Source organism: Tigriopus californicus, chromosome 4 (genome assembly GCF_007210705.1).
Source record: "Tigriopus californicus strain San Diego chromosome 4, Tcal_SD_v2.1, whole genome shotgun sequence".
Taxonomy (NCBI): Eukaryota; Metazoa; Arthropoda; class Copepoda; order Harpacticoida; family Harpacticidae; genus Tigriopus; species Tigriopus californicus.
In genome coordinates this window covers 12744726-12758058 of record NC_081443.1, presented here as the reverse complement: position 1 = coordinate 12758058, position 13333 = coordinate 12744726, and the positions used below count along the sequence as shown (strand labels likewise).

The following is a 13333-nucleotide window of genomic DNA, read 5'->3' as shown; positions in this document are numbered from 1 at the left end:
ATCAACCACGTGTTTGTCGTTGAAAACCAAGACTTGGTTGCTTTTCAACCCGACCGCCGTGAATTGGACTCCACGGGCCAAGATATCAATGGGTTCGATGCACATGGCGGGCGATGGCAATTGGAGCTGCCACAACTTTTTCCCCTTGTTCGAGAAGCAAATCAGCGTCTCATCCATGGTCGCCACGGTAATGGTCTTCTCTCGACGAATAAGCCCGACCGCCTAAAATGTGAGTCCAGAAGTATTGCCCACACCTAAATTTGACTAATGCGTTTGATAAGTCGAGAACATCTCGAAGGGTAACAGTTGAAATTTACAGTTCCCTTTACAATCAATCTATTCTATTCATCTTTGGGTGAAGTCTATTTACGTATTGTATTCAAACTTTGTTTGGCAAATTTCCAGCTATGTCAAAAATAGTACTGCAAATTCAACCACTTTTAAAACTTTTTTTATACCATATGTAGACCAGACTTTTGATGTCTGATATTCAACTGGGCTCTTGTGAAGGAAGCAACTTTTTTGACGAATGCTTTCTGTCCACTTGTTGAGACGTTCCTGGATAGGTACACTTTGAGCACTTGAAATTCAAATGCATTCACGCAATGGGTCTTCCAATGCACGGTCAGGTGAATATTTCTGTGACACTTGCTAAAAATTTGCACATCATCTCGTGATGCACTGGGCCCTCTCTCATCTTGTTTTGCAATCCTCTCTTTCCCCATAGTGATCAGAGGCCAGAGACCAAAACACTGGGGCGACGAGGCCATTTTTGCTCTTAAGGGCAATCCCGTTTGAAAAAGAGGCTAGTTATACTTGGCTGAACAGAAAGAAAGAGCGTTTTGGTGAGAAAGCGTTTGCGTACAAAGGGGATCGAATGAGGCCTTGGGGCGTTCGTGAGGAACGCTAATTCATGAAGAGGAATCGCTGTGGATCCCATATCGAGCTTTTCCATTTATTATTATCAGAGCAATATGCTTTTTTCTTCATATCCCAAGCAGAGCCAAAGTATCCTACATATCTCAGGAAAGCATACGGTTGGGAGGTCTACGTAATGTACGTATCTAACGCTGGTTCCATTATTTTGTCCTAAATCACATGGGATGGCCAAAATTACAAAGCTTGAGGTTACTCATGTATGTATAACAATGGCGGGGTTTTGATGATAAAGTCTATCAGAAGAGTTTGAGAAGCACTGTCAAAAAATCCGTTTTAAAACTTGAATCAATCCAGCTGTTTCAATACTAGATAAAAAAAATATTTCTTATTGATGAAACTATAATCAATAAGCAAATCGTATTTTTAAAACAGAATTTCATCCTTTCCAAAAGCCTGTTGTCATTTGGGATGACATATGTATGCCATTTGGTGCCATGTTTGGAATCAATCAGCTCGCTTCAAATCGAAAAGACAGACCTTATTTCAATCTGCTTGATAAACTACAGGTGAAGCAGGGTTGCTAAATATGAACCTAAAAAGTCAGACCCTATCTCAGAGGTCAGCTTTGGGAAACAGTTCAGTTTTTTCAAGGGGGCCTGAAGTCAAGATTGATCCTCTCAGCTACCTCCATAGCTTTGAGGCCACACCTTGTTCCATCACTAATCCGAAGCAAACGAAGGCCTACTTACATTGACCAAAAGAGAAATAGATTCTCTCGAATTTTCACGCGGTAATTTGCGACTTCAAATTTGAACGTACTTTTCCAAAACCTGAAGTTTGTTTGATTTCACTGGCCTTCATGTAATCTTTTTACGATCATCAAAAAATCGGCCTCTAGCGCAGAAGAACTCCGAAAAAGGGACAGTTTGAAGGCTAGAATCCCGTCTGATATTGACCTCGCCACCTTCCAATATTCATAATCGGATCACGTCACCACGTGGATAACCCTCGGGGGCTTACCTGACTCTCGAGCAAGGCGATGGTCTTGGCCGTGGCCCAGCCGCGTTTCAAGTTACACAAAGTCCCGTTTCGACAGGCTGCCACAATTCGAAAATCCACGTCGTAAAGGCCGGTCACCGAGAGGTGAGCCGCCGGGGCTGGCAAAGACATGGTCTCCATTATGGTGAAGGCCTCAGGATCCAGGATATAAATCCCGCTGGCCTCGGTACCCAAAACCAGACAGCTCACAGCCGATTCATCGCTATGCGACTTTTTGAGTGTGGCAATGCAAGTGACAACCGTGTGCCGTTTCAATGGGAAACCTTTATGTAGGTCGACAAAGGCCTATGTAGATCGGGAATAGAAAAAGGCTACTAATTTGATGAAGCTGACTGGATCGATCCCAGGGTCAAATCTGGCCTTAGCGCACCTGGGCCTCTTGCCTGTCGTTGAGCATTAAAAGTTTTTGAGTACGAGGAGTCAATCGAGCGTCACCAATGTCTCGCCTCAAGTTCTGAAGCCCATCACATAGGACCCCCAGTTCCATGTCCCCTGCTCGCGTCCAAAGATCCTTCTCGCCATGGTGGATTTCCAACGTAGGAAGTGTGAATTTAAAGTAGGGTCTCATGTTCTTGTATATGTAGATATGAGACCCAGACGCCACGGCCACAGCCGGGATTTTCGGCTCATTTTGGTCCATATGAAAGGCCACCACTCCAGTGGGCAAGTCGATGATGGTGTTCTCTGAAATCTTTATCGACACTCCGAGGGTGAAAAATGATGGCAGGAGGATGAGTATTTTACCCTTGAGCACTCACCAATTGGGTCCCTTTATAGACTCGAAGCTTCATATTGTAGGAACCCGAACCCAGATCGGCCACAACCAATTTGAAATCACCATCGCCCGTCAAATCAGACAATGTGATGCAGCTATTCAAAGAGTGAAAATGAAGTCATATGTCTTTTGTAGCCTAAATGGAACAGTATTTTCGACTCAGCTCACCTTGAGAAGGAATAGATAGAAGCTAAAGGGTCTTCAAGAGCCGATAACCATCGATCAGCATTCGCTGTTGCGGCCATATTGGCCAGTGCTTGTGATGTACTCATAATGCCTTCAGATCAAAAGCTTGTTGCACTGTCTCCACTATCTCTGTCCTTCACCATTTACTAGTCCCTATTAGTACCTCAAAACACCAATATTGCCATCCAAAGCATTCAAGGTATAACCAAACCATCGGCCGAAAGAAAGTCCATGGTTCCTTTCAAAAATATGGCGGGACCTCAAGAGGGCGCCCGCGCTGGTATCGTGCCCCAGCTGCAAGCACCATTCCTGGTAGCTGGTTCCTTTTCCCCGGCAGTCTTAGCTCCCCTTACAAATGGATGGAAAGAGAAAAGAGGAACGAGCGAACAACGAACAGAGAATTGCTGACTATGCAGCAAGGCCGAGCCCTCCAAAGGAACATGGAGGAGGAGAAGGAACAGTACGTTCGAGGTTGTACCGTATGGATCCTCTTTCTCGTTCTGGGTGTGTGACGTCAAGTCAAGGCATGAATTCGTGGCCCCCAACGCAATATGTCAAAAGACATGAAAACAGCTGTGTATTTTTACACTTCTGGAAATGAGTGACAAGTGAGCTCCAGTTTCAATTTCAGCCGACGTACTCTAACATGTGTGCCATGCAAAACCCCCTTAGCATCTCGATTCAGAAATGAGTGCATTGACCAGGTCCAAGTCTCTGTTTGTGGAGAAGCCCAAACATGAAGACTACCTTGGACCCGGAGGATTACAACAGGTGGTGTCGGCCGTCGACGACGAAGAGGAGGAGGGCAGTAGGTTGGATCTGAACTTCGGAGACTCCGGAGTAAATGAAAACCCGGAGGGCGTGTTGCCTCCACAGGAGGGGCCCTTCTCCGCCCTGACCCCTTCCATGTGGCCAAGTAACCTCTCTCAACCTGAGTCAAAAGACGACATTGAACACTTTGATGAGTTTGGCTTCCGCATTGATCGAGAGGATGGCCCTGAAGACACCTCCAATCGTCTGCTGTCCCAACCATTCCAAGACGATCCACAGAAACGGCTCAAATGGATCGCCCATATGGAGTTCGCCCAAGCCTCTAATGGCAATGGAGATACCTTGGGTTGGGATCGAATGGTGGAAAATATCACACGCACTGAGAAATTGCGAGCAATGGTGAAGGAAGGTGTGCCTCACTCGTTGCGATCCCACATTTGGATGCGGCTTTCGGGCGCCATTCAGAAGCGGCAGGAGTCGGATGTGACTTACAAGCAGATTGTTCGAGCGTCTTCAAATGATCATTTGATGACTTCCAGGCAAATCGAAAAGGACCTTCTGAGAACAATGCCCACTAACGCTTGTTTCAATTCCTTAAAAGCCACTGGAATCCCCAGACTGCGGAGAATTCTTCGAGGGATCGCGTGGTTGTACCCTGACATTGGGTACTGTCAGGTAGGGCAGTTGGGTCTCTCTTCTATCATGGTTTGTCTGTAATAAACATGTCTAGACATTCAATTTAGTATCTTTATAAAGGTGAGAGTAACATCCTTACGCACATATTCGTTCCGGCTGGATTTTAAATCGTGTTTTGAAGGAAAATGCTCTTGTATTAATAGATGAAGAAACCGGTCTTTTCAATGCCCTTGGTTATCACTGTTTTGGGGTATTCCTGGCTTTTAGATTTGCCTTGTCTTTTTGAGCTTTGGCTGGTGGCGCTCAATTGGGAATGAAGCTGGACGAGTGACAAAACATAACATTATCAGGATTAACCATACACTCACGAAAATTGACAATTTGAGGGAGTCCTCAGTCCACCCCCTCTTGCCCTTGCCTCTTGGATAAAAATGTTTGCAAGCCAATAATAGTTGGCCAATGGCACTCAACGTGGAGGGCTTTGAAATATTTGCCGTGAATTAGACATTGGTATCGAACGACATTAGTGTAAATTATTAGCTTTACGAGTAAAACTCAAGCTACTCAATGACGTCTTCATCTATGGTAGTCATGGACTTGGGCGTTCAACCTTCTCACGAGAGTTGTTTTTCAGAAAATATTTCTTTAGTTTGATGAATTTCTATTAAAAAGTATAACGTCCATTGTAACTTGTAATGACACTTCCAATTGTCTTGTATATCAAACAGACAAAATTTTGCCTCCCTCAATATGGGTTTGACGATCACTTATTGTTATGATAAGAGCTCGGAAAAAAACTATTTTTACCGCCAAATAATTCCTGAAAAACGAAAGTAGATATTTTTTCTATTTCAAAAAAAATCTCAAATACAAAGATAATCATGTTGAATTGTAACAAAAAGGCAGGTTGATGACACAAGTTTCGCGTTCCTATGACCAAAAAAAAAGGAAATATGTTGTCTATGTGCAAGACAGTCTAAGGTCGACCGTGCAAGTATATATTCAGGCCTATATCTTTAGAATGAGAAAAAATATTTTCGAAACTGAACTTCTAACATTTCGTTAATCTTTGCATATTGGCGGATCGCTTCAATTGATCTTGATGTTGTGCACTAAGAGCTTTTCAAAACTGAACCCTTTGCTCGTTTTGTCCATGTGTCCCGTCAATATTGGTCTGACCAAAGGTAACCATGTTTTCTAATGTACTAAAATAATACACTTAATTGGTAATTCAAATAACAAGATTACCCGGATAATTAATTAATTAATTGACTAATGGTTGTGCAATAGCTTCAGAGCAAGATTTTGTGAGCCTCTGACTTATTTCAATCTTTAATTTCAATGAGTCTTCAATGGCCCAAACTAACTTATTCATGCACGGCCAGGCAGGCATTACTATTAAGTGCTGTATTTCGTATGAAGGAAGTATACTTGGCTGAAATGGGCATTCGTAATAATGTGGTTCTTGCAGTTTGTCTAATGCGGCAGTTGGAACAGTTGACTGACTTCGAGAAAACCTATATGGTTGAACGAGCTCTTCATTTGACGTTGTACTTTCCCTTATTTTAGCACGTCTTAGTCGGTCGTTTCCGCCAAATAATCACTCTGAAAGTTTAAACTCGTTTCCGTTCTCTCCCCCATTCTCCCCTAGGGCATGGGCATGATCGTGGCCATCTTTCTCTTAATCATGGAGGAAGAGGATAGTTTCTGGATTATGGCTTCCGTGGTTGAAGAGCTTCTCCCCGCATCCTACTTCTCTCCCAGTTTGGTGGGGGCCCAAGCTGACCAATTGGTTTTGCGAGGCCTGATTGCCTCGTGTCTGCCTAACTTGGATGGACTTCTTCAGGAGCATGACATCGAGATTTCCCTAATTACGTTAAACTGGTTTCTAACTCTTTACTCGAGCGTTCTTCACATCAAGATCCTGCTTCGTCTTTGGGATCTGATTTTGTGCGAAGGCTCCAAAGTCTTGTTCCAAATCGCCTTAGGCATGTTGAGACTGCACGAGACGGAGCTGTCCCAACAAGACAACTCGGCTGCCATCTTCAATTTCCTCTCGACTCTGCCAATAAAGATTAATGACATCGACTCCCTCATGAAGGCCATGGAGGATGTCCGACCCACCATAACGGACATTATCATCGAGGACAACCGTCGACGACACGTGGCCTTTTTACTCTCGGAGCAGGGATCCTGGCGAGGCGACTTGGAGCGTCATATCACCGGATCCAAGATCAAATTAACCAAGAGGACCATGAAGCGCTCCAAGTCCGTGATGGATCTGCTTCTCTTTCCCAAGCCCAAGGAAGGCCAGAACAACAGCAAGTCCAAAAACATCATGCAGACCGAGGTCCTTATCAACCTACGGGAGGCCATCCTTCGACTGGCCCAATATTTCCAGGCCGCTGACCCAGCCTCTTTTGCCGATGTCGACATTAATGCGGATTACTCCATGGAAAGCCATGTCAGGGACCACGAGACCTTCCTGGCCATCTCGAAAAGTAAACGCAAACGAGCGCGAGCCGTGTTAGATTTCGAGCGCAGGGACGACGATGAGTTGGGTTTCCGAAAGAACGACATCATTACCATTATCTCGCAAAGAGATGAGCACTGTTGGGTGGGCGAACTCAACGGCCTTCAAGGCTGGTTTCCGGCCAAATTGGTGACCGTTCTCGACGAGCGCAGCAAGCAGTACTCTTTCGCCGGGGACGATAGCGTGTCACAAGCCGTCACCGACCTCGTTCGAGGGAGTCTGTGCCCCGCCATTAAACAGGTCCTGGAGCACGGCCTTCGGCGATCCCCGCTCTTGTTAGGCCCCTGTCACCCTTGGTTGTTTATCGAGGAGGCCGCTCTTAAAGAAGTGGAGAAGGATTTTAAATCCGTCTACAGTCGTCTCGTTCTGTGCAAAACTTTCCGTCTGAATGAAGATGGAAAGGTCCTTTCGCCCGAGGAGCTGTTGTTTCGGTGCGTGGAGGCCGTAAATTTCACGCACAACCCGTCGCATGCGCAAATGGACGTGAAACTAAGGTCCTTAGTGGCCTTCGGCCTCAATGAGCAGGTTCTGCATCTATGGCTAGAGGCTTTGGCCTCTAATGAGGACGTGGTTAGGAAGTGGTTCCATCCGTGGAGTTTCATGAGTAGCCCTGGGTGGGTTCAGATCAAATGCGAACTCCGAATCCTCTCGCAGTTCTCGTTTAATCTCAATCCAGACTGGGAAGTCAGGTCTTCATTGCGGGACGAGCAGAAGCCTCTCCAAGAAGGGGTGAAAGATATGCTCGTGAAGCACCATCTCTTCTCTTGGGACCTCTAATACCTAGTGGTAGTTACGTACGACGACGAACTCTTCGTTGCTGTGAATAAAAGATTGATCTTCGCTGGGGAAACGTTCCACATTTTTTTCCTCCACTTGAGTCGGCCTCTCTTTCTACTTGTAGCTAGGTAGAGGAGGAAGATTCCACTAATTCCGAGATGAGCTCTCGCCGTCGGAAGAGCCGTGCCACAAAATGATGGCAGCCCGCATTTGAAATGGAGAAAAATTCATTCACGAGCGGATCATTTGGATGGACCTGGAGAGCCATTCCACGAACGAGACGACGAAAGCTAATTTCTCTGATTCTGAGCGAAAACTTAGACGCCTTGAGGTGGAAAAGTTGAGCCATCAAAAGAAAAAAGTTGACCAGATCTCTAGCTTTCGTTCCTCCAACCAATTTAGATTCCATCCCAATCAGTTTATGATACCCTTTAAGGCGTTCTGAATAGGACTGATGTGTCCTTCAAAGAGGACCCATATCCAACTGCAACTTTTGGGACACATAATATTTGGTTCCTTTATAACACTTAAAAACACTTGAAGAAAAACATTTCAAGTTCAAACCTAACTTCTAACATAATTCTAACCGTATTTCAAATGAATAAACCGTCTTTTACTGCTGTCAAAAAATGCATACAATGAAACCTGGAAAGATTCCCCACTTCGCCTGAATGAGAGGCACTAATGTTCATGTAAATTACAATTTTACAATTTCAGATGAAAATAACGCATTTTCGATAAATCGGCGCTTTCTCATTTTATTTTGTCACTGGTCAAAGCCAAATGATGGTTTGTATCTTTTGTTGACTAATGAGCTAATTTGGGCCGTGACTTTCAGGTCAACGTTATCAAGCACAATGCAAAGGGTGTGTTTGTTAAGCCAACCAAACAGGCCCGTTTCTAAAGTGAAATTAATTTTGGGTGTGGTATTTCATTGTACAATGTGCTACGAAAGTAATGGACCACCTCTAGTTTTCAGATGTCTTAGGTTGTTCAAATGTGCATTGATGAATCAAATCAAAAGGTTATTGTTGGCATATTAGAAACAAAATTGAACTCAAAGTTCGGTCACCGCACTCTATTTCTTAGCTCAATATCAGAATAATGTTTGCTTCAATAAGCCGGTCAATTGAAATAAATGACAAATTGAATATATGCACGGTGCAGGTTGGCTGGGCATGTTTTCTATAGTTTTGCTCTATAGAATAAGGTCAGCTGCTTGTTTTCCATTCACCTCTTAGGGGAAATAGTGGCAAATTTCGAAGCTATTGAAAAGCCATTCGATATAGAATGGTCTAAAGTTCTTCGATCTCGACAGGAAGATATGATTTACTCGATGACTGGAGAGATTTAAAGAAATTCGAAAATATTTAACCAATCTGTTTTTGTCATGATTGTAATTCCAATGTATGATTCTCCAGTGGTCTATTTCTTTTGAAACACCCTGTACATTACAAAGCGGAGACGTCAGCCATTTGAAATGTAGTAGAACACTACTGCTCACCAATCTTCACTCATCGTTCTTTTGTGTTATTCAATGCCTCAACCTTGAATTTTTCTGTCTGTTATGTTTTTTTAGCCAGAAGCAGTGGGTTGTTACGCAGAATGGTATCCGTTCCCCAATAAAAAGGAACGGATTACAGTTACAATAACTTTGGTCAAAAAGACTAATTCGTTACCAAACCGTTACTCGCCATAAATTGTAATGGCGTTGCTCGTTACAATTACTCTTTATGAAAATTACTTGATCAGCATTTCTATTTTTTTTGCCTCAACAAGATCACACTTTGCTAAATCAATGGTTATATTTTTGCTTCGAACAATCCTAAAATTGTCAAGATGTTACACTAATGAGCATTGACATTATTTATTTTTCTTAGCACTGCATTACTTCCTTACTTGGTCATGTTCGGATCACGTTCCTTAAAAATTTAGTATCATAAATTATCGCACTTTTGAACTTCCCTGTTAGAACCCAGTGCCTAAAGTCATGGATGAATATGGGTAGAGTTGAGAAATTTGGGGCAACATACTCAAGCCAAAGGAATATTTCGCTCTGAGTAAGTCCTTTAGTTCAACGGAATTTGAAAGAAGAGATATAAAGAGTATTCCAAAGTTGAGTGTCGCGTTCGTAACCAACTTGTTTGAAACATCATCATTTATATAAGACATCTGGTGTGATTGAAGATTGGGAAGTCAGGTTCATCGTCCGGCGGACAGGGCAGCTTTGCTCATGTGCTTAGATTATTTAAATGCCTAATCTTTGATCAAACTCAAACCAGGTTCGCTGTATTTGATTTAGATGGGAGCAATACGAACGTCTTCCAACAGTCTTCAACATTACGTCAAAGATCACTTACTTCTTCTGCACTGGTATTGCAAGACAACTTGTTAGGCAATACCTAGTCGCTTTGATCTCTCACGACCTCAAATAATTGGCAATTTCAAGAAACAAAAGATGGTGGTCTCTGTCCACCACTAACTGCGTAGATTTGAAGGTGCTTTTGATAATAGTCCGAAGTCGCTAAAAATCGTCACCTTCACTTTGCTCTGAGAAAGACGATAAAATATTTGGGGGGGGAGGGGAGCTTGGCCTTTAAAGCTGAGTTTTCCTCATTTGGTTCCAGTGATACGTCATTAGCCAATTAGCCGTACCTAAGGACTTACACCAATTTCTAAGTCTCTCATACACTAATTGATGTAACATCAAAACACTGTGTAAGGCCGAGGGCCTTGTGGTCAACATATCACTAGTGAATGCCCGTTTGATGATTGTACGCACTAGATATATTTTCAATGGCGTTTCGTTTTAACACACGAGTATCTACACACACGTAGAGCTGTGGCTCTCCTCCATAACTTCTACCAATTCACGGACAAACAAACTTACATACTAGTGATGGGATCAAACAAATTATCAAAATAAGGATCGCCAGAAAGCTAGGAAAGTCAACGCACGGGCCGTTTCTAACGTATCGTAGAATATTAGGCTTGACCAAAAAGGTGACCTTAGTTTGATCGAAGAAAAATCATTTCGATATTCCGCTAGTAATGCCGCATCCCATTGAAAATGTAAATTGGTAGCCCTAGTTGCAACCTCCGGTGATTTTTTGTTTGATCCCCATCAGTATTACATACCAACAAAGCACGGACAAATTCGGCGGGAAATTCAACGGGGGTCAATCGGCGCACCAACACACTGGATGAAGAGAAACCTTTCTAGACTCATCTTGGTCCTAGGGACACTGGATGCAGAGACCCACGAGGTTGAGTACACGTCATCAAATTCAAGCGATCTGATTGGCTGCCAAATGTCAACGAACATGGGCTTTGTTTGGAAACCTTCCCAACAGGGAGTCAGTCATTTCCAAAAAGACCTAACATGTTTGTATTGCATAAGAAGGCAAAGCTTTGAATGATTTACGACAAATTTGATTCACCTTGGATTCAACCAACATATTCTACAGTATTAAAGTTAAAGTGTCTTTTGCCATTAGAATTGAATCAGTATGGTATTTCTCAATAAAATGTAGTTGTCACGCTGATTTCTCGCATGCTGACAGGATCAATTTGGACTAAAGCACTTGAAAATAGAAAGTACAACCATATTCAACGAATTAGATTGTGAAGTATAAAGGACTTGTTTCTTGAGAGACTTGCATAGAGTTCGCATGTCATAATGTTGATTTGAATAATGGAATGAAATATGTCTGCAATCTAATCTTATAAAATAATGGGTTCAGAAAGTATTTTGAAAGTAACAAAACTATTTTTAATAATCTAAAATACCATGTCCATGAATCACCTTGTCTTTGAGTAAAATTTCGCAGTGTCCTTGAAAAAAATATTCAATGGTGCTTGTCATGACAGTACTCTTTCTTATCTAGCGCATCAATTCGAAATATGTTTGGAAACTTTTTAGTTCATCTGATCGCTTACTTTTTCGAAGTGGAGCCACTTGTCAAACCTCGCGCGTCTCTGACTAGGGTCTCTACTTGGTCCTAAAACTATGACTCGAGCTTCTCGAGTCTTTTGGTCAATGAGGCCAAAAACTCGGATTTGTGAGCTACATTTTTTTTAAAAGGTTCAAAAAGTGAGTAAAATCAAAAATAAAAAGAAGATTCGCAAGCAGGGTGGGCAATTTTGAGAATTAGCGTGACTTTTGGACACCAAGTGGACAAAAGTGTCCAAAAGTGTCCAAAAGTGGACAAAAGTGGACAAAAGTGTCCAAAAGTGTCCAAAAGTGTCCAAAAGTGTCCAAAAGTGGACAAAAGTGGACAAAAGTGAACAAAAGTGGGCAGAATGTGTCCAAAATTAAGTACAATTGTGCAAAAGGGGATTGACAAGCAAACACTTTTAAACCCTAAATCATGTTATTTCTTTACCAAATCTAGATGTGAACCAGCAAATAGAATCAGTAATCAATAAAATCTAAGCTTTCTTCAAACACATAAATATGAAGTAACAACTAGCCTTTTCACTAACGTTTTTAATTTCCAAGATATACACTTAACGAAATTCGTTATCTTGATACAATACAGCTTTATAAAGTCAATACAAATATCTTTAATATATTTTGAATGTTAATAAGTCAAAGCCACACTATAATCAGGGCATTTGGTGGCTGGGTAATTTTAACAAAGATTAAAAAAAAATAATTTTAAAAAAGCTTAGGAGCTGAATATCAAATATCCAATAATACTTCTCATATTTGTAATATACATAACATATTTATAAGGAGTGCATGAATTACACTTTTATAATACATCTAAAAACTAAGATATATGTTTCTTTAAGAAACATTGGGAATCTCATTTCCTGACATCAAGCGCATCTTTAAAAGTTAAAAATATGCCTAACAATGTCTCAATTAACTTACTTATGGAAGAAAAACCATAAGTATGGGAAAATATGTCATTATTAGATTTTAGCAATTCGTAAGAAATTCAATTTTTAATATTAGTACTTTTTAAGAAGAAATCCCAAATGACTGATGATTTTAAGTAAAACATTTTTGCAAAAAGTTAATAATGTTGAATAAATGACGCCAGATAACCAGAATATAATGTTTAGCTATTTCAGTTTTTGAATCCTTTGCAACAGCTGCATTCTACTAGAGGGAGACTTTGTTCCCTGCTTGCTTTCTAATCTAACGTAAGAAAAAGAGAGTTAAGAACCTGTCTTTCAAATACCTTTTTTGGGTATGTTAGAGGTATATGGCAAAGGTTTTAAAGACTTATCTTGCTCTTGGAACCATCAATGAGCAATTTTTGAAGTAGAGGATAGGTTTCATACAGAATATCCTTTATATTTGTAGTTTTAAAGGTTCGTATTTTTGGACACTTTTGGACACTTTTGTCCACTTTTGTCCACTTTTGTCCACCCTTATTTTTGGACACTTTTGGACACTTTTGGACAGGGGTGGACAAAAGTGGACAAAAATGAAATGCCCACCCTGTTCGCAAGTCTATGTTGGAAAAGAGAAATGAGCTAGAGACTTACACTTCAATTAGAGAATACAATGCAGTAAATGAATAGAACAGAGGCAATAAAGGTAGTCTAAAAAGCTAAAGAAATAAAGATTTCTACCTACACAGCTAGTTGCCTTATGGCGAGCATCCTTTTTCTGGTTTAAAATATGGGTATTTTGATGCCCCCTTGTCAAATCTTTGGAGAGAAAAGTAATAAATTGATATTATTTAGAAGTGAAGGGTAGC

The 13333-nt window shown here is 41.6% G+C and overlaps 2 protein-coding genes across 4 annotated transcripts in view; one reads left to right on the top strand and one right to left on the bottom strand.

The window, feature by feature from the left end:
* Positions 1-10915, bottom strand: part of LOC131879800 (Bardet-Biedl syndrome 1 protein homolog) — a 21982-nt gene extending 11067 nt beyond the window's left edge. The window contains exons 1-5 of one of the 3 annotated variants that reach the window (XM_059226217.1): positions 10755-10915; positions 2697-2808; positions 2309-2629; positions 1900-2223; positions 71-222 (exon numbers count right to left, since the gene is read on the bottom strand). In XM_059226217.1, the coding sequence (XP_059082200.1) occupies positions 71-222; positions 1900-2223; positions 2309-2629; positions 2697-2729 (830 nt within the window). In that variant the 5' untranslated portion in view covers positions 2730-2808; positions 10755-10915. Of the gene's footprint in view, positions 1-70; positions 223-1899; positions 2224-2308; positions 2630-2696; positions 2809-2881; positions 3612-10283; positions 10390-10754 lie in introns of those variants that run through there. The other 2 variants (XM_059226216.1, XM_059226218.1) reach the window with 2 other exon arrangements.
* Positions 3585-8723, top strand: LOC131879796 (small G protein signaling modulator 3 homolog; the record flags this gene model as incomplete). The annotated part of the gene is given in 2 exon segments (XM_059226213.1): positions 3585-4345; positions 5958-8723. Coding segments are annotated over 2 exon segments (2418 nt in total). The 3' UTR covers positions 7617-8723.
* Positions 10916-13333: the final 2418 nt, after the last annotated feature.